This window comes from Nothobranchius furzeri, chromosome 4, assembly GCF_043380555.1.
Source record: "Nothobranchius furzeri strain GRZ-AD chromosome 4, NfurGRZ-RIMD1, whole genome shotgun sequence".
NCBI classification, from domain to species: Eukaryota; Metazoa; Chordata; class Actinopteri; order Cyprinodontiformes; family Nothobranchiidae; genus Nothobranchius; species Nothobranchius furzeri.
This window is the reverse complement of record NC_091744.1, coordinates 85,586,885-85,612,517: the sequence shown is the minus strand read 5'-3', so window position 1 is coordinate 85,612,517 and position 25,633 is coordinate 85,586,885. Positions and strand designations below refer to the sequence as shown.

Genomic DNA, 25,633 nt, shown 5'->3' with positions numbered 1-25,633 from the left:
AGTGAACGAATTTGATTAAAAAAATAAAACATTTTGTTCCTAATTCAATCCAAAAATAAAATAATAAAACTGAAACTTCCTGTTAAATAATTTTAAAAAGCAAAACAAGTTGATTTTTGAATATTCAAATTTTATTATTAAAAATAATTCCAACAAAATAACTTTTCTTATATTTCATTTATTATGTTAATCTAGATGTATGTTGTTTATTTCATGTAATCAAACTGAATTATTGGATGTTTTAGACCCTAAAAACATCTATATGGTGTTAGTTTTGATGCACAGGCAGCAGCAGCAACATGAAAGCATCTAAAAGTTTTTATTTGTCATTTAAACACATTTATTAACTCATGTTGGACGAGCAGCACATTCAAAATTAATAAAAAAAATAGGAAGAAATTATGCTTTTAATATATTTCCCTGCTGTTTGCACTGAATGTGCTGTATAAATAATGCACACTAGTATTTACATAAACACACCCTCTCCCTCCTGCATGTTCAGGCTCTAGCGTGGCTCCTACAGGAACATCACTAAACTTCTAGAGTTGGGTTAAAGCCATCTGAGCCATATAAACCACAGATCTGGAACCTTTCAGCACCACGAATGAATGAATTCGGCTTCATTTATTCAATGTTAGCCGTTTCTCTCTCAAACCACCACAGGATGATGTTTTTGTTCTCGTTGACCCACTGGATGTTGACCTGGGTCTGCTCCACGGCGCGCATCATAACGATGTCAGCAACGTGCTCCTCAGCTTGGGTCGCAAAGCGCATCAGCTGTCCACAAGAACACAGCATTAATACCCGAAATAAGATCAGATCAGAAACGAATCCAGAAACAAAGCAAAGATGAGAAAAAAAGCAACAAAAGTCTTGATATTAAATAATACGACTGCTACCACGTAGCTAAAAAGTAACGTTCAATACATATTTAGTTAAAGAGCAAGTCACCCCCAAATCAACTTTTTTTTGCTGATAAACTATATAAATGAGTGTTTGATCGTACTGTAGACAGATGTCATCAATAATTTGGCGCTGTGGTGCGTCTTTGTTAAAATATAAATATTCTGCCTTAAACTGTCAGTGTTGCACCCCCTTCAGGTAAAAACTCTGCACTGCATTTTAATCTAAATCTGCCATTGCTATTGGCTAAGAAGTATCAAATTACATCAGCTGGTACCATATGATGTCACAATGTCATTGTGAGCCTGTATTTGTTAGCAGCTCCGCCCTCTCGGTCTGCTAGGCAACAGCATTTGTTGCATTTTTCAAACAGGAAGTGGGAGTGGAGTGAGATTCTGGTAGGGGGTGACTTGCTCTTTAAAGAGCAAGTCACCCCCAAATCACTTTTTTTTTTGCTGATAAACTATATAAAGGAGTGTCTAATCATGCTGCAGACACGTGTAGTCAATAATTTGGCAGTTCAGTGCATCTTGGTTAAAATTCACATATTCTTCCTAAAACTGTCAGTGTTGCGCCGTCGTCAGGGAAAAATTCTGCACTGTATTTGAATTTAAATCTGCCACTGCTATTGGCTAAGAGGTATGCTATGATGTCATCTGGTATATTGTGATGTCATAATTCCATTGTGAGCCTGTGTGTGTGTGTATTTGTTAGCGGCTCCGCCCTCTCGGTCTGCTAAGCAACAGCATTTGTTGCATTTTTCAAACATGAAGTGGGAGTGAAGTAAGTTTCTTGTAGGGGGTGACTTGCTCTTTAAAATCGGTAAAAGTTTTAAAACTTTTTTTAGCTGCATCTGAGTGTACAAAATTATTTAATAACCTAATGTTTTTAAAAAATCTTCATAAAAATTGACATAAACAGGTCAAATTAGGCTTAACGTATTGAGATATTATTAATTATGCGTAAGAAAAGAGTTTGTAGTCCTTTAGGTGATGAAAGAAAATTTAAAGATTGACTTAAAACTCTAACTATGTTTTATATAACTGATAAATTAGGTAAAGTTAATGTCTTTTAAACACAAACTGTTTAAAATTTAAGCAAAAATCAGATTAAAGTCCAACTTCTTTCATTGTAAATTAAAACTCAAAGATAAACAAAAGCAAACAAAGTACCAGGATGAGGTGTCTGGGTGTTTTTGATGACTAATAAAGCATCACAGTTATGAGTTTGGAAGAAATAAAAGAAATGACTTATTACCTCCTCTAGTTCGAACTTCGTGGAGAACCTGCTGGTCACGCCCATGATAAGTCCAGCTGACTCACTGATAAAAGAACATTAATAACAATAATCAGTATAAACAACAGTAAAGATAAGTTTATTTATTTTACGTAATTAAAAAGATTTGATGAATTTCACAAATCCAGATAAACTGCTGATGAATTTTACATTTTTTCCTTTAAAAACTTGTCTCTTGTATCATTTTTAGCTTCCCGGTAACGACGTAAACAGTGGAGGTTTTATGATGTGGAGCTAACGATAAACTCTGATTAAATTACAGGACCTTTGTCCCTTGATGACGCAGTGGTCCCAGCTCAGGATTATGGAAAGCCACTGTTTTATTGTTGGTGCTGCTTCCTTCACAAATCCAGCAAAACAGCACGGGTGTTGGCTCGGTCCGTGCATCGGAGCGGCGAACATCAGAGGAGGAATGCTGTAGAGACCAAACCACTCCTCGCTTCTGAGTTTTTAGATGAAATAAACACGCTGATATTTATGGAGGTCCAACTGGGTTTCAAACGTGGGATTTAAAAAAATCATTTCCTTATCGTCCTGAAAACTGTTTCTTTTTTTCCATTTTTAATTTTCATGAACATAAAAAGTAAATTCATGTGTTTGATGGCAGAAACCCTGTTTGTCCAAGTTTTCCTTTTCTGGAAGTGAAAGAAAAGCTGAATCAGGGGTGTCGAAACCTCTCCAGACGAGGGTTCAGGTTCGTAGCTTTGCTCACAAAAATGTTTTTTTTTTCCACCCAAAAGTGTCATTTTCTCTGTTGACATATTTCCAAGTTAGATTCAAACCAATCAGAAAAAAGTTTCCAATTTAAGGAACCCAGCAGCTTGCAAGTTTTACAGCAATCCTCATACTAAGCAAGCATGCAGCGACAGTAGAGAGGAAAACTCCCTTTTAACAGGAAGAAACCTCCAGAGGATCCTGGCTCAGCACACACACACGCACGCACGCACGCACGCACACACACACACACAGAATTGGGATCACTACTGAGTGATTTAAGGACTTTTTGGCTCACAATGCTAGTTGGTCCCATTCACTTACTGTGTTTTATGCTAAGCTAAAGAAGTACATCCAGCTCAGGGGAAGGGCTGTGCTGGTTCCCACTTACCTAACTCTGGGAAATATGTCAACAGACCAAATTTAAATTTTGGGTTGAATATTCCTTTAAGTAATTGAAAAATGACAAATTTATTTAATGCAAATTTTTTTTCTCCTCCAAAAAATACCTACTAGCAAAAATCTGAACCCCAAAGAAAGAAAGTTTTGATCTGCACGAGCTGCCTAAACTCATTCTCGGTCTCCCCAACCTGAGATGATCCTGGAGTGAAAGTTCAGCTTGATTCAAGTTTATTTACTTGTTTCTGACTCAGAACGGGATTGGTGCTCAAACGGTAGCCTACCCCTGACTGACGTAGTCCCAGTTGGCTCTGATAAAGTTCCAGGCCAGCGCTTGCCCCGCAGCGTTTTGAGCTATGAAGTAAACCGTAGAAGCAACATCCATCAGCCGTATCTTGTCAGGGTCCAAAGTGTATTCCAGGTATCTGCAAGATAAGGAACATTTCCCTCGTTACACCTGCATGGCCGGGATTCACCGTATCATGGGTGTGTCTGCAGCTAAAGAAGGCGTCACGTCACCTGCTGAGCAGCCAGGTCTTCTTGGTGCACGCCAGAGCTTTTCTTAGCTGGTCTTTCTCTGACGTGTCGGTGGAGCTCTGAAACTTCTCCCAGGCGAACTCCCACTCCTTCTTGTCGCCAGCAGCCACAGCTTGGCAGTAGATTACAGCCCTCAGATTGGTGTGGATGCTGAATCACAAACATTTCATTTCACTAATTGAAGGATTTTTGCATGTTTCTGATTAGAGAGAACCCTTTGGCTTGGCATTTTTATTGACTTCTCACAAACTCGCAGAACATCTTTATTTATATTTGAGTTTTTTTGGTTTTTCTGCTTTCAGACATTTAAAGTCAGAGGGAAACACAATCAGGGACCTGTATGTGTGCTGAGGAAGGTAAAAAAAATAAGATGAGATCTTCAATCATCTCTTTTGGAGGTGTTTTCTGATTTGTTTTAACCGTGTTTCTTCTTCCCATTGGCAGGATCTGCTCAGATGCTAAAATATGATTACCCCTGAAGTTTGAGGTTTCATTTCTACTCAGACTTACAAACAAACAAACAGTTTGCACCCCACACAGAGGCTGTCATCAGTGCTAATCTGCTGTTGGGGTAGGGCTATGAGAATGCTCCTGCAGGAAATCCTCTCACAGTTAGGGCGCGGATTAAAAATGTGTGCAGATTTTGGGTGTTGCGTTTTTTCGGCAGTTCTGTGGCATTGCTGCTTTGGCCCCGTCCTGCTCTGCTTTACTTACATTTTAAAGGCATCAGAACAAAAAGCACATTTCCTGTCCCAAATGAAGGCTCTCGTTAACCAGTTGGAGCGAGACATCATGAAATGTGTTTACGACAACAAGATTGCACAAACATGCAGTTGTGGGTACGTGCTGATGAAAAAACTCCAGACGCTCCATGCACATTCTACAAAAAGACCGCCTCTGGTTTCAAAGTTGCACCTCGAAAGGCTCTAAATATAGCGTAATATTGTTTTTGGATGGTAAAAAGTGCAGGGGTCAACACTTGACTTTGGAAAAAGTGGGGGGGACATGCCCCCCCCCCCACCAAAAAAAATTACGTCCATGTCCAAATCCCAAAATGAAAGATACAAAATGTAGAAGTAAAAGATTAGCTTATTTTTTTTTCTATATTATCATGATTTTTATGGAACCAGACAGCTCTGACAAGCGCAACTTTAAAGTGACCAGCAGGCATCAACGCACGATCCAAAGTGAGAAGAAGAAACCTACCTTCACTAACTCAGTGCTGAAGAAAAAGCTACAGAATGCAAGGAAAGCTGTTAATACAGTTTAAAGGAAGGCGCAGAAATTAGACGGATCACAGTCCTTACTCGTTGGTGTCGTTGCTCTTCATCCAGCCAGCGAACTTTGACCGAGCCATCTCGATGCATTCTGGGAGTCCGTTGGAACAGGCCACATCGATGGCAATGATCTGGTTGTGTCTGAAGATCAACGACGGTTTTATTTATTACAAAAACAACAGAAAAACAGCCTCAACAACAAACAGACCTTCATATCAAATGCTTGACACAAAGACCAATCGTTGTCTTACTGTAAAGAGTGATCCTCTGGGACAGTCGAGTTGTCCGTGTAGTTCCTGAAGAAGTTATAGAGCTCTTTGACCTGTTCCCGGAGGTAGACCTGCAGGACGTGTTTACTGTCAGGGAAGTGATGCTTGTTTCCTCAGCTGAATGATTCACGAGACAAAAGCACGCACACACCTGCATGGGTCCGTACACCTCGGATCGGTCAAACATCAAGACAAAGTACTCCAGATTCCTGACCGCTGACTCCCAGGGGAGGTAGGCCGTCTCATGACGGAGGAAACGAGTTGAGTTCAGAGCCAGAGTCACATTCACCAGCTCAGCTCTGAGGAAAACCGAGAGCAGACTCCAGTTAGGGCTCAGTCGTCTTGGAAAGCAGCGCAAGTGCCAACAGTGGCGTTACTTGTGCACAATCAACAACAGCAAATAAATCAAGCTGTGGCTGAAGTGAAGCATCAATAATCCTATTTTTAAATGTGGTCGCTTCTGTCAGCAATTGTATTTTCTATAAGTGCAGATGCTGCAGCTGTAAATCACTCTGATATGCAGATTTAACTCTTATGTGCACCACATCCCAAAACATAAAGGCAGGTTTCCCCAGAAGAAGATTGCAGCTCCAGAAGGAAACAATGGGAATTTTGTTTTCCAGACACAAGTCAAGGGTGTGTTTAAAATAAAGGGTGCAATGCCTCCCCCTAGGCTTCCTCCTCATCGTGGTGGAGGGGTTTGAGTGTCTCAGTGATCCTAGGAGCTAAGTTGTCTGAGGCTTTCTGCCTCTGGTAGGGTCACCCATGGCAAACAGGTCCTAGGTGAGGGATCAGACAAAGAGCAGCCCGAAGACCTCTTATGATGAATTATATAAATGGAAACCGTGTTCCCTCGCCCGGACGTGGGTCACCGGGGCCCCCCTCTGGAGCCAGGCCTGGAGGTGGGGCATGTTGGTGAGCGCCTGGTGGCCAGGCTTTCACCCATGGAGCCTGGCCGGGCACAACCCGAAGAGGAAACGTGGGTCCCCCTTCCCATGGGCTCACCACTAGTGGGAGGGGCCAAAGGGGTCGGGTGCAGTGTGTGACGGGTGGTAGTCGAGGGCGGGGACCTTGGTGGTCTGATCCTCGGCTACAGAAGCTCGCTCTTGTTGCATGGAATGCCACCTCTCTGGTGGGGGAGGAGTCTGAGTTGGTGTGTGAGGTTGAGAGGTTCCGACTAGATATAGTCGGACTCACCTCAATGCATGGCTCTGGCTCTGGAACTAGTTTCCTTGAGAGGGGGTGGACTTTCTACCAGTCTGGGGTTGCTCCCACTGAGAGGCGCCGAGCAGGGGTGGGCATACTAGTTGCCCCCCATCTTGGTGCCTGTACGTTGGGGTTTACCCCAGTGAATGAGAGGGTAGCCTCCCTCCGCCTACGTGTGGGGGGACGGGTTCTGACTGTGGTCTGTGCTTATGCACCAAACTACAGTTCAGACTACCCACCCTTTTTGGAGACCTTGGAGGGGGTGCTGGAAAGCGCTCCCTCCGGTGACTCCCTCGTTCTGCTGGGGGACTTTAACGCTCACGTGGGCAACGACAGTGAGACCTGGAGAGGTGTGGGCGGGAGGAACGGCCCCCCGATCTGAATTTGAGTGGTGTTTTGTTATTGGACTTCTGTGCCAGCCATGGATTGTCCATAATGAACACCATGTTCAGACATGAAGGTGTCCATATGTGCTTTTGGCACCAGGATACCTTAGGCCACAGCTCGATGATCAACTTTGTTGATTCATCTGACCTGCGGCCGCATGTCTTGGACACTCGGGTGAAGAGAGGGGCGGAGCTGTCAACTGACCACTACCTGGTGGTGAGTTGGCTCAGATGGTGGGGGAGGATGCCGGTCAGACCAGGCAGGCCCAAACGTATCGCGAGGGCCTGCTGGGAACGTCTGACAAAGTCTCCTGTCAGAAGGAGTTTCAATTCCCACCTCCGGCAGAACTTCCAAAATGTTCCAGGGGAGGCGGGAGACATTGGGTCTGAATGGGCCCTGTTCCGTGCCTCTATTGTTGAGGCGGCCGACCGGAGCTGTGGTTGCAGGATCGTCGGTGCCTGTAGTGGTGGCAACCCCCGAACCCGCTGGTGGACACCGGCGGTTAGGGATGCTGTCAAGCTGAAGAAAGAGTCCTATCAGGTCTTTTTGGCCTGTGGGACTCCAGAGGCAGCTGACGGGTACTGGCAGTCCAAGCGGAACGCGGCTCGGGTGGTCGCCGAGGCAAAAACCTGGGCGTGGGAGGAGTTTGGTGAGACCATGGAGCAAGACTTCCGTACGGCTTCGAGGAGATTCTGGTCCACCATCTGGCGCCTCGGGGGAGGGGGGGGGAGGGGGGGGGGCAGTGCGCTACCAACACTATCTATAGTGGGGACGGTGTGCTGCTGACCTCTACTCAGGACGTTGTGGATCGGTGGGCAGAATACTTCGAGGACCTCCCACCGACACATCTTCCAGTGAGGAAGCAGAGTCTGGGGACTTTGGGTTGGCCTCTCAAATCTCTGGTGCTGAGGTCACCAAGGTGGTTAAAAAGCTCCTCTGTGGCAAGGCTCCAGGGGTGGATGAGATCTGCCCGGAGTTCCTTAAGGCTCTGGATGTTGTGGGGCTGTGTTGGCTGACGCGGCTCTGCAATATCGCGTGGACATCGGGGGCAGTCCCACTGTACTGGAAGACCGGGGTGGTGGTTCCCTTATTTAAAAAGGGGGACCGCAGGGTGTGTTCCAACTACAGGGGGATCCCACTCCTGAGCCTTCCTGGTAAGGTCTATTCAGGGTTCTGGAGAGGAGGGTCCATCGGATTGTTGAACCTCAGATTCAGGAGGAGCAATGTAGTTTTGGTCCTGGCCGTGGAACACTGAACCAGCTCTATACCCTTAGGGGGATCCTGGAGGGTGCGTGGGAGTTTGCCCAGCCAGTCTACATGTGTTTTGTGGATTTGGAGAAGGTGTTTGACCCCGTCCCTCGGGGGGCCCTGTGGGGGGTACTCCGGAAGTATGGGGTACCAGGCCCTCTGATACGGGCTGTTAGGTCCCTGTATGACCGGTGTCAGAGCTTGGTCCGCGTTGCCAGCAGTAAGTCGGGCTCGTTCCCAGTGAGAGCTGGACTCCGCCAAGGCTGCCCTTTGTCACCGATTCTGTTCATAACCGTTATGGACAGGATTTCTAGGTGCAGCCAAGGTGTGGAGGGCATCCGTTTTGGTGGCCTGAGGATCAGGTCTCTGCTTGTTGCAGATGATGTGGTCCTGTTGGCTTCATCAGAACGTGATCTTCAGCTTTCGCTGGAGCAGTTCGCAGCCGAGTGTGAAGCAGCTGGGATGAGAATCAGCAGCTCCTCTAAATCTGAGACCATGGTCTTGATTCGGAAAAGGGTAGAATGCCTTCTCCGGGTCAGGGATGAGGTCCTGCCCCAAGAGGAGGAGTTTAAGTATCTCGGGGTCTTGTTCACGAGTGAGGGCAAACTGGAGCGTGAGATCGATAGGCGGATTGGTGCTGCATCTGCAGTGATGTGGGCGTTGTACCGGTCTGTCGTGGTGAAGAGAGAGCTGAGTCAGAAGGCGAAGCTCTCGATTTACAGGTCGATCTACGTTCCTACCCTCACCTATGGTCACGAGCTTTGGGTAATGACCGAAAGAACAAGATAACCGATACAAGCGGCCGAAATGAGTTTTCTCCAGAGTGGCTGGGTTCTCCCTTAGAGATAGAGTGAGAAGCTCGGTCATCCGGGAGGGGCCCGGAGTAGACCCGCTGCTCCTCCACATGGAGAGGAGCCAGTTGAGGTGGCTCGGGCATCTGGTCAGGATGCCTCCTGGATGCCTCCCTGGTGAGGTTTTCCGGGCACGTCCAACCGGGAGGAGACCTAAAGGTAGACCCAGGACACGCTGGAGGGACTATGTCTCTCACCTGGCCAGGGAACGCCTTGGGATTCCCCCGGAGGAGCTGGCCCAAGTGGCTGGGGAGAGGGAAGTCTGGGCCTCTCGCCTTAGGCTGCTGCCCCCACAACCCGACTCCAGATAAGTGGATGAAAATGAATGAATGAATGGATGGATGGATGGATGGATGGATGGATGGATGGATGGATGGAATGTCTTCCAGAAGCTGAAACAGCCAGGATGTTTAGGGTTTCTCAGCTTAGCAGCCTCTGAACAAAGCAATAAATAAAGTCCGCCTCGGGCTCAGAGTCTCTTCTAACCTTTAACCCGAGGTGGAGAATGTTGCAGGATTTGATAAACATCTTAAACCGGTCCTTCCTGCACCAAAAGCCTGTGCAAATCTCCTTTGAAACACTGCAAAAATATACTTTACTTCCTGTCGATGGAGCTTAACTTGATTTAAATGAATCTAAATAACATATCTGGAGATAAAGTTACAGAATCTGCAGCTCAAACATATTCAATAAAAGAAACAAGAACATATGTTGTACATCCATTCCATGTTTTGGTCCTGAATGCATTTTTAAGTTCAGAAAAGTTTTTTTTAACCTTAAAAAAACTTTTCCGTGTTTAAAAAAAGAAGGAAAAATTGCTAAAAGAAACAAGAAATTCTCCCATCTGAGTGCATTTGTCTGGATTTCTTTGTTTTCTCCTCCACCGCAGCTTTCATCAGTAAACATAACAATAATCCCTTCCTTCCTCCCGTAGAAATCCGTTTTTACATTCCCTCCACAACAATCTGATGATTATTTCTGTATTTCTTTTAAGGAAGTGAAATGTCAGCGTCACCTAGCCAAGTTAAAGGCGTCATCGACGAGCTGCCCTCTGTTCATCAGTGGGATTCGCTGGAAAGACAAACGAAATATTAATGTCAGTTTATTTATTTATTTCTGCAACAATCAACACATTTCTGATCTAAATGTTTATTATTTCCCTGCATATTTTGGAGTTTCCTTTAAACTTGGAAGCTGATTAGTCTGATCAGGCTCCACCCACTATTGTTGAAATGGATTCAGTAAAAACAGAATTAAATCCAAATAAAGCTTAAATGTAACCGCTTTCTTATGAAAAAGTACATTTTGTGCATTTGTAGTTTTTCCTCCTGTAAATGTTAAAACTCAACATAAATGAAATTATTTATTTTTTGCTGCCTTCAAGAAAATTCAAACTCTGTAAATGTTTTTATTTTTCAGAAAGCAAAAAAAAAGGAAAGATTTTATAATATTTGCACATTTTTTAGGTGAGAAACGACAACTAGCTACCAAACTGGATGATTATTTTAATATTTCTGCTAAAATACACAGTTCAGTAATAAAAAAACAAATGTAAAGCTCAAAGGTTTATTTCTGTCTGGGTTTTGGGATTTCCTGCACACATCATGTTTTATCAGGAGGGAGAATGTCTGATAAGAAGCCACGTCTGATTATTTCTCTACTTCCTTAAAGGACTTTAGACACAAACAAGCCAACAAACCATAAACCTGCTTCACTCTGATGAGTTTAGCTAAATCAAGCGGTGGGAAGTTTGATCCAGCTGAAGTCTTTTTGTTTTTAAACGGTAAAGTGGTAAATGTATTTGTATAGCGCCTTCTTAGGGTTCTACAACCCCCCAAGGCGCTTTACATCACAATCAGTCATTCACCCATTCACACGCTGGTGGGGATGAGCTGCGATGTAGCTACAGCTGCCCTGGGGCGCACTGACAGAGCACCACCGGTCCCTCCAACCACCACCAGCAGGAAAGGTGGGTTAAGTGTCTTGTCCAAGGACACAACAGCAACCGGGATTGAACTCGCAACCTTCTGACTACTGGACAACCTGCTCTACCTCCTGAGCTGCTGCTGTCCTAACTTGGGGTTTAATACCTCCCCTTTCACTTCTCATCTGTTTATTTTATTTATGTTTTTGGAGATCGTTACATAAACTAATCTAATCTACACCTACTGGGTGGTTTTATTGTTACCCATAAAAACTTCTGGTGATTTATATAATCCAGTTTAGGCCAGAAGTGCGTCAAGGTCACCAGATTTCTGTTTTTTTGGAATCCTCTCCAACATAAGTCAGAGTCGCTGTCGGGAAAAAGAAGCGATCCATTTGAAATGATTCAGTTATTAAGAATCTCAAATCGAGATTGGCTTGTGTTTAAAGTAGGGGTGGGAATTTTCCACGTTCGTTACGATTAATTAATGAGAAAAAAAATTACACTGTAAAAAATGCGCACATTTAATCAGAGCTTGCATTTCAAGCAAGGCGGAACCTTTGTTGTCGCATGATTTCCTGGTAGACTAAATATCACTGACGCACACAAATGGCACAGTGCTCTGCTAACGGCTACTAAAATGGAATAATTTGAAGAAATTGCCTTGCTTGGACTGCTGCAGTATGGGAAAACAGGTCAGCCTCTTCTCTTAAATTGCAAAATAAAAATAAACTTCCTGAAAACTACGGAGTCCTTAAAGTCTTTAAAGTGGTACTTTACTCGTATTTTTAGTACATCTGCAGTCGTCTCTAGTAGGAATGAATGCCTTGTAGCCTTAGTCATACTCAGGGGGGAAGAAAGCTCCGGTGTTTCCTGTTTCAGGAACCAGAAGGCCCAATCCCAAAACTCGCACTGCACCCTGCAGTCTTCGCACTTGGAGGAACTAAGTAGTAAGGATTGAAGTTGGTGGTACACAAGTGTGCAAATGATTGCCAAATTGGGACAACACATGCCGGGATGCTTGTCGCTGTGCTACTTTTGAAAAACAAACAAAAAAACAAAAAAAATAAAACTTTATTAACAACTTTTGTTTAATTACATTAATTGCTGTTTTGTCTAAAACATTCAGAGTATCAGTTAATCATCCTAAAACGAACTAATTTCATTAGAAAATACATATTTCAGAAAAGGCACTCGAGCCTTTTCTCCGCTGCAGCAATGGATTGTAGGGAATACACTTCTCCAAGTCCGCATCGATGCAGACTTGGGAGAAGTGTGGATCATCAGGACACACTACATACTTGCACCCCTGGCTGGGATTGCGCATTTGAAGGGTGCAAATATGGAAGTGTGAGTATTGGGATTGGGCCGAAGTGAGCCACATCAGAGCTGGCAGGATTTGAAGTCTTACTTCCTGATATCTCTCCTCTGATTGGCTAACAGCAACACGACTCTAGCACTGACTCTGTTTGCTCTGCAACGCTGATGATTTATCTCCACAAATAACACAAGCCTGGAGGAGTTCTGCTGTGTGGTGGAGTTGCTAATGCTAATGGTTAGCATCTACTAGCCGAGACGCTCTCTGCTGTTTCCTGGAACCAACAACAGCCGTCCCCGTCGTGAGTCCAGATGGGTGAGTCCATGAATGTTAGTGACAGCGTGACGTAGATCTGTCAGGATTTTCTAATCCTAGAGTTTCACCGTCTGTTTTCTATCAGAAGGAGATAGGTGTAGGAGACTATTTTATGTTCAGCCTGCATGAAACACTCAGAGTGACCCGTTAGAATCAGAAACAAACATTGAAAATGGGTTTTTCAGTGAAGTATCACTTTTAGTCTTGAAAGGAAAAAAACTTATTTAGATTTTCTCATAAATCAACGTATTTTCTACGGAGGTGTTGTTCGGTCGCTCCATCAAATCTGCACCTGGCCCGGTTCACTTACGTTTGGGTTGGTTTCCAGCTGGGTCATGAGGCGCTGCCAGTTGTCCGGGTCGTAATTGACTCTATAATATCCGGTGCAGTTGACGTTAGCCAGGATCCAGTCTTTATTCTTAGAAATGAATTCTTCTTTCCTCACTGTTCCAAAGGCAGACATTCACATGAAACAGTGTAAAAAAAACACACAAGAAAAATCAAAACGTAAGCAGAGAAAAGGAGATTTGTTTGTTTTATCTGGGATGGATTGTGGCTCTGAGGCCTCGGGGCGCAGTGATGTAGAGGACCCCCCACCCCCACCCCCAAGCAAACCTAAAGCAGATGTGATGTGTCCAGATGTTCAGGGTGAAGGTTTTAAATCTCACATTTTTGAATTCATAAACGCATTTTTGTGATTTTGTTTATTTTTACTTTTTTGTTGCGGCAGAATAAATTTTTTTATATATATATTTAATCAGTGTTTTATTGCTTACTCTTTTTAATTAAATAACACATTTTCTTACATATTTATTTTAACTTGTAATAATTATTAGTTTTAACCAGTCTTAATACTTTGTTGTACAATATTTTATAAATGTAATTATATGTTTCTACTTGGTCATCTTTTATCACTGTGTTTTATTTAGATTTTTATTTTTCAGCTGTTTATGTTTAATTTGTTTCTTAACTGTTATCTCAGTCTCATTAGTAAACTAGTGTCTCCTCTGTGGGGGCCGGCTGCCCCGGGGGCAGTGGTGGGCTGTGGCGGCCGGGGTGCTTCGCCTGCCTACTCTTGCCAAGGCTATTGCTGCCAGTCTTGGTGCCCCCGGTGCAGTTGGCTCCTTTGATGGTGTTTTCGTCTTCTTTGTATCTACTACATCTGCACTCAGCCAGCTGCCCTTTCTCTATTACGTGTGTGTGCGTGCGTGCGTGCGTGTGTGTGTGCGTGCATGCGGGAGTTTGCATCTGCTTGGGACGGGATTGAGGGCGGGAGGAGGGAGAAACAAAGGGGATCTCTTATGTGAATCTGTGTGGGAGGCATGGACGTAATTTTTGGGGGGGACAGGGGGGACATGGCCCCCCCCCACTTTTTTCCAAAGTCAAGTTTTGACCCCTGCACTTTTTGCCATCCAAAAACAATACTAACAACTGTTTGTGTTGAAGCCTGTTTCCCATTAGAGCATACTGTAAAGATACCCCCCCCCCCCCCTCCCGTGTCCCCCCACTTCTAAAGTGAAAATTACATCCATGGTGGGAGGGGTGGGAAAGCGACTGCGGTCTGGTTGTTTTTAATACTGTAAAGCGCTTTGAGCTGCATTTGCATGAAAAGCCCTTCATAAATAAATTTTGATCGATTGATTGATATTTATCTGAGCTGTGAAGCTTGGAGTCGTTGTTCCATTCACTGGAGGTCGGCTTGGATTGGATTTTTATTATAAATATTATATTTAGAAGTTTTTGTCCCCTTTAGGCTAAATCAGACCTTAAAGCAAGAGTTTAAACTCACATTCAGTCTAGAGGAAACACTGCCTTCCACAGGTTTTTGACATTTATTTATGCTTTTGTGATAAAAAATAAACAAAGTTTTTTTCTTGGATAAAAACCCCAAAACAGTTGAGTTTTTTGTGTTGTTGTGTTGTGATGTTACCTGGACCTCTGACGTCCAGCCAGACAAGAGAAGGAGAAGAGCTCTTTGTCGCGTATCTGATCGGGATGAGCCACCAAAGACTAAACAAGGAGGAACAAAAAGTCTCTCATAAGACCCAAGAACTGAGTTTGCATTGAAAGTGAGATCTTCCTAAACTTAGAGGAGATGAAGCAGAAGCAAACAAAGAAGACAAGCTAATCTGCTTCAGGAGGACCAGATTTGGGCCACATCGCACCAGAGTCTCGGTCTGAAAGTGCATCTGCAACGGAAGCACCTTAGAACCAGATCACGCCGTGCACGTTCACACACGTGCATAGCAAGCATGGCCTGAAAATATTCTGCAGGGATTAAAACAGAAAAATCTGCTCTAATCTACCAGCGGTGAGCTCGTGCACGCTGGCAGTAAACTAAGCAGGGAGTCACCTTCTCTGTTTTGAAACCTGAAACAGGCAGAAGAACATCACTGTAGGTCACTTAGCAGGAAGGTTACGTAAGAACACCAGCTACGTAGAACATTGTGGGATGTGGCTATAACCTGCTCTGGAAAGCATGAAGGAAAACAAGGATGAAGGACCTAAACCGTATTCACCCTCCTTCCTTCAGGCAGAAGATGGGGACTTGGTTTAATATGTTTTATAAAGATTTTGCTAAAAACAAAAAAAAAAAAAACAAAAAAAAAAAAACGATACAGATAATTAAGAATAACGGAGCCAGGGGAAGAAAATGATGTTTTACAAATGTTGTTAGAAATAAAAACTCATCATTTGCTGTGTTTACACTTCCATTATTATGGTGTCCAACAAGGTTCTGTGCTGGGGCCTCTGCTCTTCCTCCTCTACCTGCTTCCTCTTCAGCACATCCTGAGCTCCTTCAAAGGAATCTCCTACCATCTTTATGCAGATGACATCCAACTGTACATCTCCTTTAAGCCCCATGAGATGTCTAAGCTGCAGCTGTTACACACCTGCTTAGACTCTATCAAAACCTGGATGGTGGGAGCTTTCTACAGCTGAATGAAGATAAGACTGAGATCCTCATCTGTGCCCCAGACAAGCTGGTTCCCAAAGTCAGAGACTCTCTTGGTCGGCTTGCTTCTCACACCAAACCTTCTGTCAGGAATCTTGGCGTGACCTTTGACCCAGCTCTCACCCTGGATTCTCATGTCAGTTCTCTTGTTCGCTCTTCCTTCTTCCATCTCAGGAACGTTGCTAAGCTGAGTCCCATTCTGTCCCGCTCTGAACTTGAGACAGTTCTCCACACCTTCATCTCCTCACGCTTAGACTACTGTAACTCTCTTTTCACGTGTCTGAGCAGAACCTCCCTGAACCGTCTACAGGTGGTTCAGAACGCCTGTGCTCGGCTTCTGACCAAGTCCTCCAAACACACCCACATCACCCCGCTTCTCCTCCAGCTTCACTGGCTGCCAGTCAACTTCAGGGTTCATTTCAAGATCCTGGTTCTGGTCTATAGGGCCTTACATGGACAAGCACCATCTTACATAGGTGATCTTCTTAGTCCCTACACCCCCAGCAGGTCCCTGAGGTCCAGTGACCAAAGCCTACTGGTTGTGCAGCACCAGGCTAAAGGTCAAAGGTGACAGATCATCTGCTGCTGTGGCCCCCAGACTCTGGACCTCTCTCCCCCTGAGCCTGAGATCAGTGGACTCAGTGGTCTCCTTTAAAAAGCAGCTGAAGACTCACTTGTTCAAGCTGGCTTTTGGATGACCTTCTTCACCTCTCTCTCTTTATTCTGCTCTCCCCACCTATTCCACCTTCCTCAGGATCCACTGGTTTCCCTCTTTCCTGTTCACTCTCTCTCTTTCTTAACATTTTTAATCACAATTGTCTATTTTTGCTCATTTTAAATATATTTTCAACCATTTTCTAAATGCTTTTTTATATTTTTTGTTTTTGTGAAACGCCTTGTGATTTTTATCTTGAGAGGCACTATAGAAATGATTTCTTCTTCTTCTTCTTCTTCTTCTTCTTCTTCTTCTTCTTCTTCTTCTTCTTCTTCTTCTTCTTCTTCTTCTTCTTCTTCTTCTTCTTCTTCTTCTTCTTCTTCTTCTTCTTCTTCTTCTTCTTCTTCTTCTTCTTCTTCTTCTTCTTCTTCTTCTTCTTCTTCTTCTTCTTCTTCTTCTTCTTCTTCTTCTTCTTCTTCATTTTGTCTTTGTTTATTGGTGCTGCTAGAATATTTTGCAGGTTTTACTTTTTAAAGTCCAGCTGAATCGATGACCCAAGTGCATGCCGTAACAGATAACGGCTCCATAATGTCATTTATCAGACAACATGGTCATTCTCAACTTGTGCTTTTAGGAAAAGTAGGAAGTACGTACTCAGATTCTGCAGAGTTGTTGTACAGGAAATGTTTCTGGTGGATTTCTCCGTTGGTTGTGTTGATGGTGATGACAGGATAACCCATTTGTGTCGTCCACTTTTCCATCAATGTTCCGATGCTGAAAACGCCCTTTTCCTGCCTGACCTGTGAAAACAAAACCAAACCTATTAATATTCCGATAATCATAGCCTAGATCAGCCAAACTAATTCAAGCTTTTGTTTTACACTTTGGATGAAGTCCCACAGGTCGCTCTGCTCCACGTTCTTTCCTTTGAAGGCCTTCAGGTACGCCTGAAGAGAAGAAACATTTGATTATATTATGAAAAATTCTAGTTTCAAATAAATCTAAAAGAGCTTCAAATGTTCCCTCAAAACCTGGAGGGCTCTTATAGTCATCTAGTTATTTATTAACAGAGCGCAAAAGGCAACACCATCACTTTCTTTAGTTTTTCAAAGTTGGACGTTGAAGAAAACTAAGATGAAGGAAAACAGAAGATGTTTGGCTCCAGTCACGGCTAAACAAACCCACTTTGTTTTATCGACCCCCAGCTGTCTGTGAGTCACGGGAAGAGTCTTTACAAAACGTCATTTTCCACCCTTTTTCCATGCTTTCTAAGACTTTGGTGCAGAGAGGGAGCAGGCATGCAAAAGATCTCCATCCATCCATCTTCTGAACCCGCTTTGTCCACGCAGGGGGGGCTGGTGCCTATCTCCAGCGGTCAACAGGCAACCAGGCGGGGTACACCCTGGACAGAGAGCCAGTCCATCGCAGGGCAACACAGAGACACACAGGACAAACAAACATGCACACACACACTCACACCTAAGGACAATTTAGACAGACCAATCAACCTAACAGTCATGTTTTTGGACTGTGGGAGGAAGCCGGAGTACCCGGAGAGAACCCACGCATGCACAGGGAGAACATGCTAACTCCATGCAGAAAGATCCCAGGCCGGGAAGCGAACCCAGGACCTTCTTGCTGCAAGACAACAGCTCTAACCACTGCGCCACTGCGCAGCCGCAAAAGATCTCAACAACTAAAATGTCAAGTTCCCTCTGCAGAGGTTTTCTTCTCCACCCGTGATCACCTCATGCGTAACGGTGAGCCAAAAAGAGTTGGAAATGTGCATTTTCTCATGTTTACTGTATTGACATGACCTCTAAAAGGACAAATATCAGAAGCTACCTTTGTATAAGAGTCACTGCACAACCCTGCTAGGTGTGGCTGACTCTGCCGTGGCTAAATATCAACGTGGATTTAGAAAGTGTTTCTTACTCTGATCCCGTTGTCAAAATTGTCTTCTCCCACAAAATCTGCCAGCATCCTCAGCACCATCGCCCCCTGAAGGGAAAACACGAAGCACATCTTATCATAAACAGCCGCCCTCCCGAGGGGAAAATGAATTTAGCTAAATAAAGCATGATCCTTTGTGGAACAGCAAGAACAAATAAAGAGTTTTCAAAAGTCTTTAGTGCTGGAAACATAGAACGGCCTGTTAGAAAAGTCTGTCTGGCATCAGAAGAACAAAAATATAATTACATTCCTACTTTAGACAGTGGCATAGAGATGCTTGTATTTATTGAATATAATGTCATTTATTTTTTGTCCAATATCTCATCTTTGTCATGCTTAGCTTGTGTTCTTAAAGACTGCATGATGTAAGCACATATTTGTTCATGAATACCAGTTTGTGCAAGAAAGCACTCGTATCATTTCTTCATCCGACCCTCGCTTATTGAGCCTTTTTTTGTCCGTAGGCGCTTTTTCATCGAGGGTAAATTACTTCTTGTCCAGACATGTTCAAAAACATTTTGTCATTAACATCACTACCTAAAGTCAAAGATAAAAACTTCAAAAACAAACACAAATCACAACGTTATGTGCTTCTCTTTTCTGACAGAAACCTTATTAGCACCACTCGTAACTGTAGTTTGGTAACAGGTTAGCTGCTGATGTGGAGCGTTCTTGGTTGTGTTGTCTGATATATGAAGAGTAGGGCTGAGCGATACGGCCTAAAACCAATATCACGATATGTTGAGGATTTCAGCTCGATAACCATAAATGGACGATAACGACGGGTATGCGCAGAAACAAAAGTTGTCCACTAGATGGGGCTGTCACGCGTATTACGTTGAGTCACATTTTTACGTGACTCAAGGTGCTACAGCTTCTTAAAGGGACATGAACGTTTCCAACCTACACACATCTTTTCATTCGTTTTATTATCAAATTTATTGACGTGGAAAAAATGATCTCGATAAAGGTCAGAAATTTCAATAACAATAAGTTTTAGAGTGATGATGAGATTAATAGTAATTAATTATGTTATTGATTGGAAGCCAAATTAGTTAATGATACTGAGGTAATAGGAGGAGGTGTGTTGCAGTAAGTATTTTTCTAGGTTTTTTTCATTTGCATATTTTCATTATTGCGTGTTTTATTATTTTACTTTCTTTTTACATGATGAAAATAAATGTTCAATTCAGTTATACTATCATGCATCAGGCTGAGTCGTGGTGTCCCTCAGGGGTGAGTCTTCAGTCCCATTTTATTCTATATTTAAGCTCCAGCTTTCTCTGAACAATGTTGCACATTTTATTTGCTGATGACATCCAACTGTTTGTACAAATCCTACAAAAGTCACAGTGATCTTAAACTTTCTGATATTAACCTTCATTAGCCGAGAACTTTGTCAGATTAAGTGATAAGTGAAAGATCTTTGGGATCAGTCATCCCAAATTGTTTGAGCCTTGTTAGTTCCAGTTTTAAAATATGCAATTTCCCCAAAACCAAAAAGCTGAACATAAAATGTCATTAGAATCTATTTTTGAAAAATCTCCTATTTCCCGATGTTCACTGTTAAATTGAACATCCAGTGGGCGAAACTAGAAATGCGCTACATGAAAATGTATTAATTTACATTAATTTCTTGGCCACTTTTACCTTACTGTAGCTTATTGCATCAAACATCCCAAGGATCTGAGACGTTGTCTGGACTTCTTCCAGAGGAGTGCTGAGAGGATGGGATGAAGTCAGAGCATCTTCTTCAAATGCTGAATGGAGGTCACTCATAATCATTGTGTCTTTCTGAGGAAATGAACCACAAAACTGTTCAATGGCCACTCACAATGATGCAGGGTTGAAATCCTTTTTCCTGTAAGTCGTTATTAAAATAAATATTCAAACACAAAGACGTGTAATAACTGGAGGTAAGATTTGAGCAAATTAGTTCTATTTTTATCGTTAACTGGGCAGGTATAGGATTTCGCCCCTCGTTGTGCCATCATTGCAACTTTGGACTCATTGCAGGTGATTGTGACATCACTGCAGGTTAAATACTTGGGAGTAGTTACCAGTTTGATATGTAAAGATCATTTTGAATTAAAGGGACATCAACTTTCAACTAAAGACCTTTAAAGTAAAGACAGTTTGAAGTGTTCAGCTTGAAATGAATCAATAATTTGTAATTTACCATACCATACCAACTTTATTTCTATAGCACAATTTAAGACACGGCGTGAGAGCGGACCAAAGTGCTGAACAGGCAGGATCAATTAAAACAAAAGTAAAAACAATAAGAAAATAAAACACAACAATAAAAACTATAAAATCATAACAGGATGACATGAATCACGGTCTAAAAGCCAAGTGATAAAAGTAGGTTTTTAAACGAGATTTAAAGACAGGCAGAGAGGATGCCAGCCTGACTGTAATGGGCAGTGAGTTCCAGAGCATGGGGCAGCGTGGACAAACGCACGTTCACCTCGTGATTTGTAGGACATCTGGGGAGTGCAAAGCAGTAGACGGTCAGCTGACCTCAACATACGAGTAGGTACATAGGGAGTCAGCAGGTCGGACAGGTAAGGAGGAGCTAGGTCGTGTAGGGCTTTAAAAACAAACATCAAGATCTTAAAACGCACACGAAATGTGATGGGGAGCCAGTGAAGACGTTGCACGACTGGTGTAATACGGCTGTGTCGGCTTGTGTTTGTTAAAAACCAAGCAGCGGCATTTTGGACAACCTGCAACCGGTTCAAGGCAGAGACAGGAGTTCCAACTAATAATGTGTTAGCGTAGGCCAAGCGGGAGGTGATGAAAGCGTGGATGACTGATTCCAAGTGCTTCCTCTTTAAGATCGGTCTTAAACGAGATAGGCGTTATGGAGAAAAACATTTAGAAATAGGTTTCCTTACAGCAAGAATACTTAATATAACGTTTCAGATTTTAACAGAGGGGGCGTCGATCTTTACTTACTATCTGAAACGAGGGCTCGGCGTTGTCCACCGCCAGGTAGGACATGTAGGAGGCAAAGCCCTCATTCAGCCAAACTTCATTCCACCACTTCATCGTCACCAGATTTCCAAACCACTGTTAATGAAAGCAAAATAAAACACAAAGTCGTCCAACCATTCTGATGTTATTTTATCATTTCTTAAACACAGAGCGTTCAAGCCAGATGAGCCATAAAAACGACCGTGTCCGCTGTATAACAGGAACGGCACATATTCATTTCCCCCTCTCACCTGGTGTGCCAGCTCGTGAGAAATGATGTGAACAATATCTTCCTTGTGCAGCCACGACGAGACTCCTTCCTGATAGAGCAAAGCTCCTTCTTGGTAGGTGATCAGTCCCCAGTTCTCCATCGCTAAAGGTTCCAAGTCGGTCAGAGCAATTTGGTCTGAAAGGAATCACACAGACGTAGATAAATTATTCACTTATTCAACCTGCAGACATCTGCTTAGGTGTTTCTGCTGTGATGCGTTAGAAAAGTGTGAATAAACAACTTTTAAAGCAGCTCAGTAATTCTCCTGACCCGGCAGTGCTCCTTTAGCTTTAGCTTAGCATAAAACACAGTAAGTGAAAGGGCTCAACTAGCATTGGGAGTAAAAAAAAAAGTCTTTAAAATCACTCAGTAGTGATAATAATTCTGCTTGGTGACCTTAATAATCATACTGACTGCAAGTGAAAATAAAGAGTCACGTGAAGGAATTGCAGGCGACATGTTGGACTTGGGACTACTTATGACAGCTGCTTCCGCCGAAAAGGCGCGAGGACACCTACTTCCGTAAAAACATTCGCACGTTGCTTGCCAACGGCTAAGACAAAGAAACAAAACAGAAGCGCGAGCTGCACAGAGATAATCTACAGGAGTTTGAGTAAATTACGTTTGTGATTTGAGAAAGTGAACCAGTGTTTAGCGTTGTCATGTCAGCCCATGCCCTTGCGTCTTTCGGTGGAAACTAGTGATGTGTCGGTCGCGAACGAACCGGATCTAAGAGCCGGCTCTTTGAAGTGAACGACGGGAGCCGGCTCGTCATTTGGGAGCCGTCTTCTCCCCTCCCCCTCTTGCTTTGGTGAAAGCCACAGGCGATTGGTCAGCATGTGTGACTGCGTGTCCAGACTGTCCACACACAGAGCAGTAGGGGCGGGGAAGAGGGAGGATCAGACTCAGGGCCTTTCAGTCTATTGCCCCCAGACTTTGGAACAGTCTGCCTTCAAATCTCTGATTTCTTAAAGTGTTCAGTTATTAAATCCATAGAAATGATAAATATTTGATATATTGCATTTTTTTTACATGAGTAAATCATTTTACATATAGTTTTGCATTATTTTGGTTATAAATGTACTCTACGCAACAGAAAATCTGAGGAGCCACTTGGAAGCCGAAAGAGCCGGCTCTTTTTGGTGAGCTGAGCCAAAAGAACCGGCTCTCTAAAAAGAGCCGGAATTCCCATCACTAGTGGACCCTTACAGCTGGGCTTTGTCTTAAAGTAGTTCCAAGTCTAAAATGTCGCCAGTAATTACTTCTGTTTTCGTTTGCAGTCGATGTGATTATTTAGGTCACCAAACAGAACTGGGATCACCACTGAGTGGTTTTAAGGACTTTTTTACTCACAGTGCTAGTTGGTCCCATTCACTTACTGTGTTTAATGCTAAGCTAAAGCAAAAAGAGTAATGCCAGGTCAGGAAAATGGCCGAGCTGGTTAAAAAATGTTTGTCCCACTTATCTAACTCTGGGAAATATGTCAACAGGCAACATTTCCCTTCTGGGTGTAATGTCCCTAAAATAGTTCATTTAGGATCTGTTACATGAATTAAATGGAGAGAAGGTCTCACCGAGTGTTTTCATTGGATATCGAAGATCAAAATGGTTTTCGTAGAACTCCAGGATCTTTGGTGTCATTTTGGCGGCATAAACGGCGTGTCCCGCTGCGGTGGCCTCAGGACGGGAGTAAGTCTGAAGGAGTGAAACACAGAAATCTACTTTTATATTTACACAAATTTGGCACAATCAAAGAGAGTTTCTGAATGTTTTTAAAGGTATTTAACCAAATTTATAGACTCTGATTGAATTTTGAGCCCACGAAGCTACCTTTATGACAATACGACTGTTTGGGGAGTCTGTTGCCGTGAATTCTGAGACTGTGAAGGCAAGCAAGTAGCTGGACATCCTGGGTGTTGCCATAAATCGAGTGTACTTCCACTCTTCATCGATAATATTGGAGACTGGGAGAAGAAAAAGCAAAATAAGTGACAATAATCAGAAGCTAAAGCAGTCTATTCTTCTTTAAAATCCTTTGTTTTACCTGAAACAGGTGCGTTTGACAGAGCTGTAGTCTCCAGTCTGTGGATGACCGTCAGATAGAAAACAGCCTTAAAGTCCGGCTCGTCGAAACAAGGAAACAGGCTCCTCGCGTTTGTTGGCTCCAAGTTTGTTGCTGCTAGAAATCTGGGCATGCAAAAAGAAGAGCAAACATTTGTGGTCGGGATTTTTTAATTTGAGCAGGATTTTAATCCTGGAATGAGTTTTGGTTGAATAGGAGGTTGATGTGATAACGATGCATCCCAAGGGTAAACGAATGGCTTGTTTTAAAATCAAAGCTTATATTTTAATTGATTTATTTTAGTTCCAGTTTCTAATCTAAAAGCATCGTTAATTTTGTATGTTTGCTCGCATCTTTGATGCATCAAAAACTTCCAACCTAAACTGAACAGAAGCTGCTCAGAGTCTTCAGACCTGCAACGGCTCTGCACGTAAAATAAATAAAGATTTTGTGGCAGCAGGAAGGTTTTTTTTCTATTTATTTTGGGACTAAAAAGGATGAAATGGATGCATAAAATCCATGAAAAATTAAGGAAGCTCCAATCCTATCACGTGAATTTCAAAGGATCGGATTCGGTTGGAAACATGGACATAATTTCTTTTTTTTTTGGGGGGGGGGGGGGGGCGCATATCCCCCCCACTTTTTCCAAAGTCAAGTTTTGACCCCTGCACTTTTTACCATCCAAAAACAATATTACTTTATATTAAATTGACACTGGTTGAGCTCTAGGATCAAGCGGAAAACAACCGTTTGTGTTGAAGCCTGTTTCCCATCAGAACATACTGTAAAGATAACCCCCCCACCCCCCACCCCCATGTGCCCTGCACTTCTAAAGTGAAAATTACGTCCATGGTTGGAAAAGATCATTTATCCATGTAAAACAACAAACTTAATTTTTTTAAGTTCATCCTGAGAAAGAGATTTTCAAACAGAATAAAATGGTTTAATTTTAAGTTCAACACGTTCCTCCACATGAATATTCTTCGTTTCACACGGTAAGGGGCCACGGTTTAAGGCAGCCTGGGAATTCAGGTACCATAACATGTAGCTGTTAGCGAGAAACGCACGAATGATTGAAGAAAACTTAAAGGACATTTCTCTACATGCATTTCTAAAGTATCAGATCGGGACTCGGTATCGGCAGATTCTTCAAATCAAGTGGCTTGGACTCAAATCGGGAGCAAGAAATCGTGATCAGAACATCCCTATAAAAACTGGAATTATAAGCCCTAAACACTTAACGTTTTCTGATCTGATTATTTTATCTCTTTGCTTACCTTTCCGCAATGGTTTCATTTTCCGAAGCAGGCCTACTTTCAACGTATTTGCTGACATAGAGGGCCTCCAGGTTCTCGGACATTTCTCCCTCGAAAGCCAGAAACAAACTGTAGTTCCTTCCTGCCTCTAAATATTCGCTCAGCTGAAGCTCTAAGAAATGACTCTCGTCTTCGTGATGCAGGTATCTGTCGATCTTGACCAGCTCGTTTGTGTCTTTGTCTATCAAACGTGGAGCAGACACTGTCGGGCCGTTGCTGTGGAGGTAGATGCGGCTCGTTCTTTCCACACAGTGGAAGTGGACGGTAGAGTTTCCGGAGAAGAGCAGAGTCTGGTTCGGGGAGGTGACGTTCACCTCTTCGATGATTTTTATGTACAGTTGAAGCTGGATGAAGATGTTGTAGCTCTCGGGTAGCAGGTTCCTTGGCAGGCGCATTGCTGGCGGTGGGGCCATGGTGGTGGACGGCATGGTTGGACGAGGCGTCGGGTTCATCTCAGCGATTTGAGTTTTGTATACGATCAGCATAGCGACCATGCCGGCGATGGCAGCGGCGGTCAGAACGATGAAGGCAACGGCAAAGAGTTTGGATAAGCCGGTTTTTGGTGGCATTTCGGCGGTTTCTTCTGGTCAGCCTTGAAGGTTCCTGGAGAAGAGCCTCTGAGCTGATCTGCCTCTGGTCTTTCCCACCGATCTGTAGGCATCCACGATACAGCCACCTCATAAACGGGGCTTGGTCCCAACAATTATGGCTCCGTAGGTAGATTAAGCATTAACCTGGGCACTGCTGAAGGAGCAAAGACCAAGTGCTGAAGTGTGACGAGGGCGATGCTCATTGTA

General features: G+C 43.3%; 1 protein-coding gene across 1 annotated transcript; it reads right to left on the bottom strand.

Moving 5' to 3' along the window:
* Nucleotides 1-109: 109 nt before the first annotated feature.
* On the bottom strand, nt 110-25,618 carry anpeplb (alanyl (membrane) aminopeptidase-like b). Its single transcript, XM_015965295.3, has 20 exons — nt 24,798-25,618; nt 23,503-23,645; nt 23,289-23,422; nt 23,033-23,153; nt 21,439-21,593; nt 21,170-21,283; nt 19,859-20,002; nt 18,191-18,256; nt 17,137-17,202; nt 16,910-17,055; nt 14,575-14,654; nt 12,955-13,088; nt 10,103-10,158; nt 5,547-5,694; nt 5,378-5,466; nt 5,157-5,267; nt 3,832-3,999; nt 3,597-3,737; nt 2,161-2,224; nt 110-777 (listed from the first exon to the last, which is right to left on the bottom strand). Exons 1-20 carry the CDS (start codon nt 25,403-25,405, stop codon nt 625-627), a joined length of 2,841 nt encoding a protein of 946 aa, XP_015820781.1. The 5' UTR covers nt 25,406-25,618; the 3' UTR covers nt 110-624.
* Between the last annotated feature and the right edge of the window lie 15 nt (nt 25,619-25,633).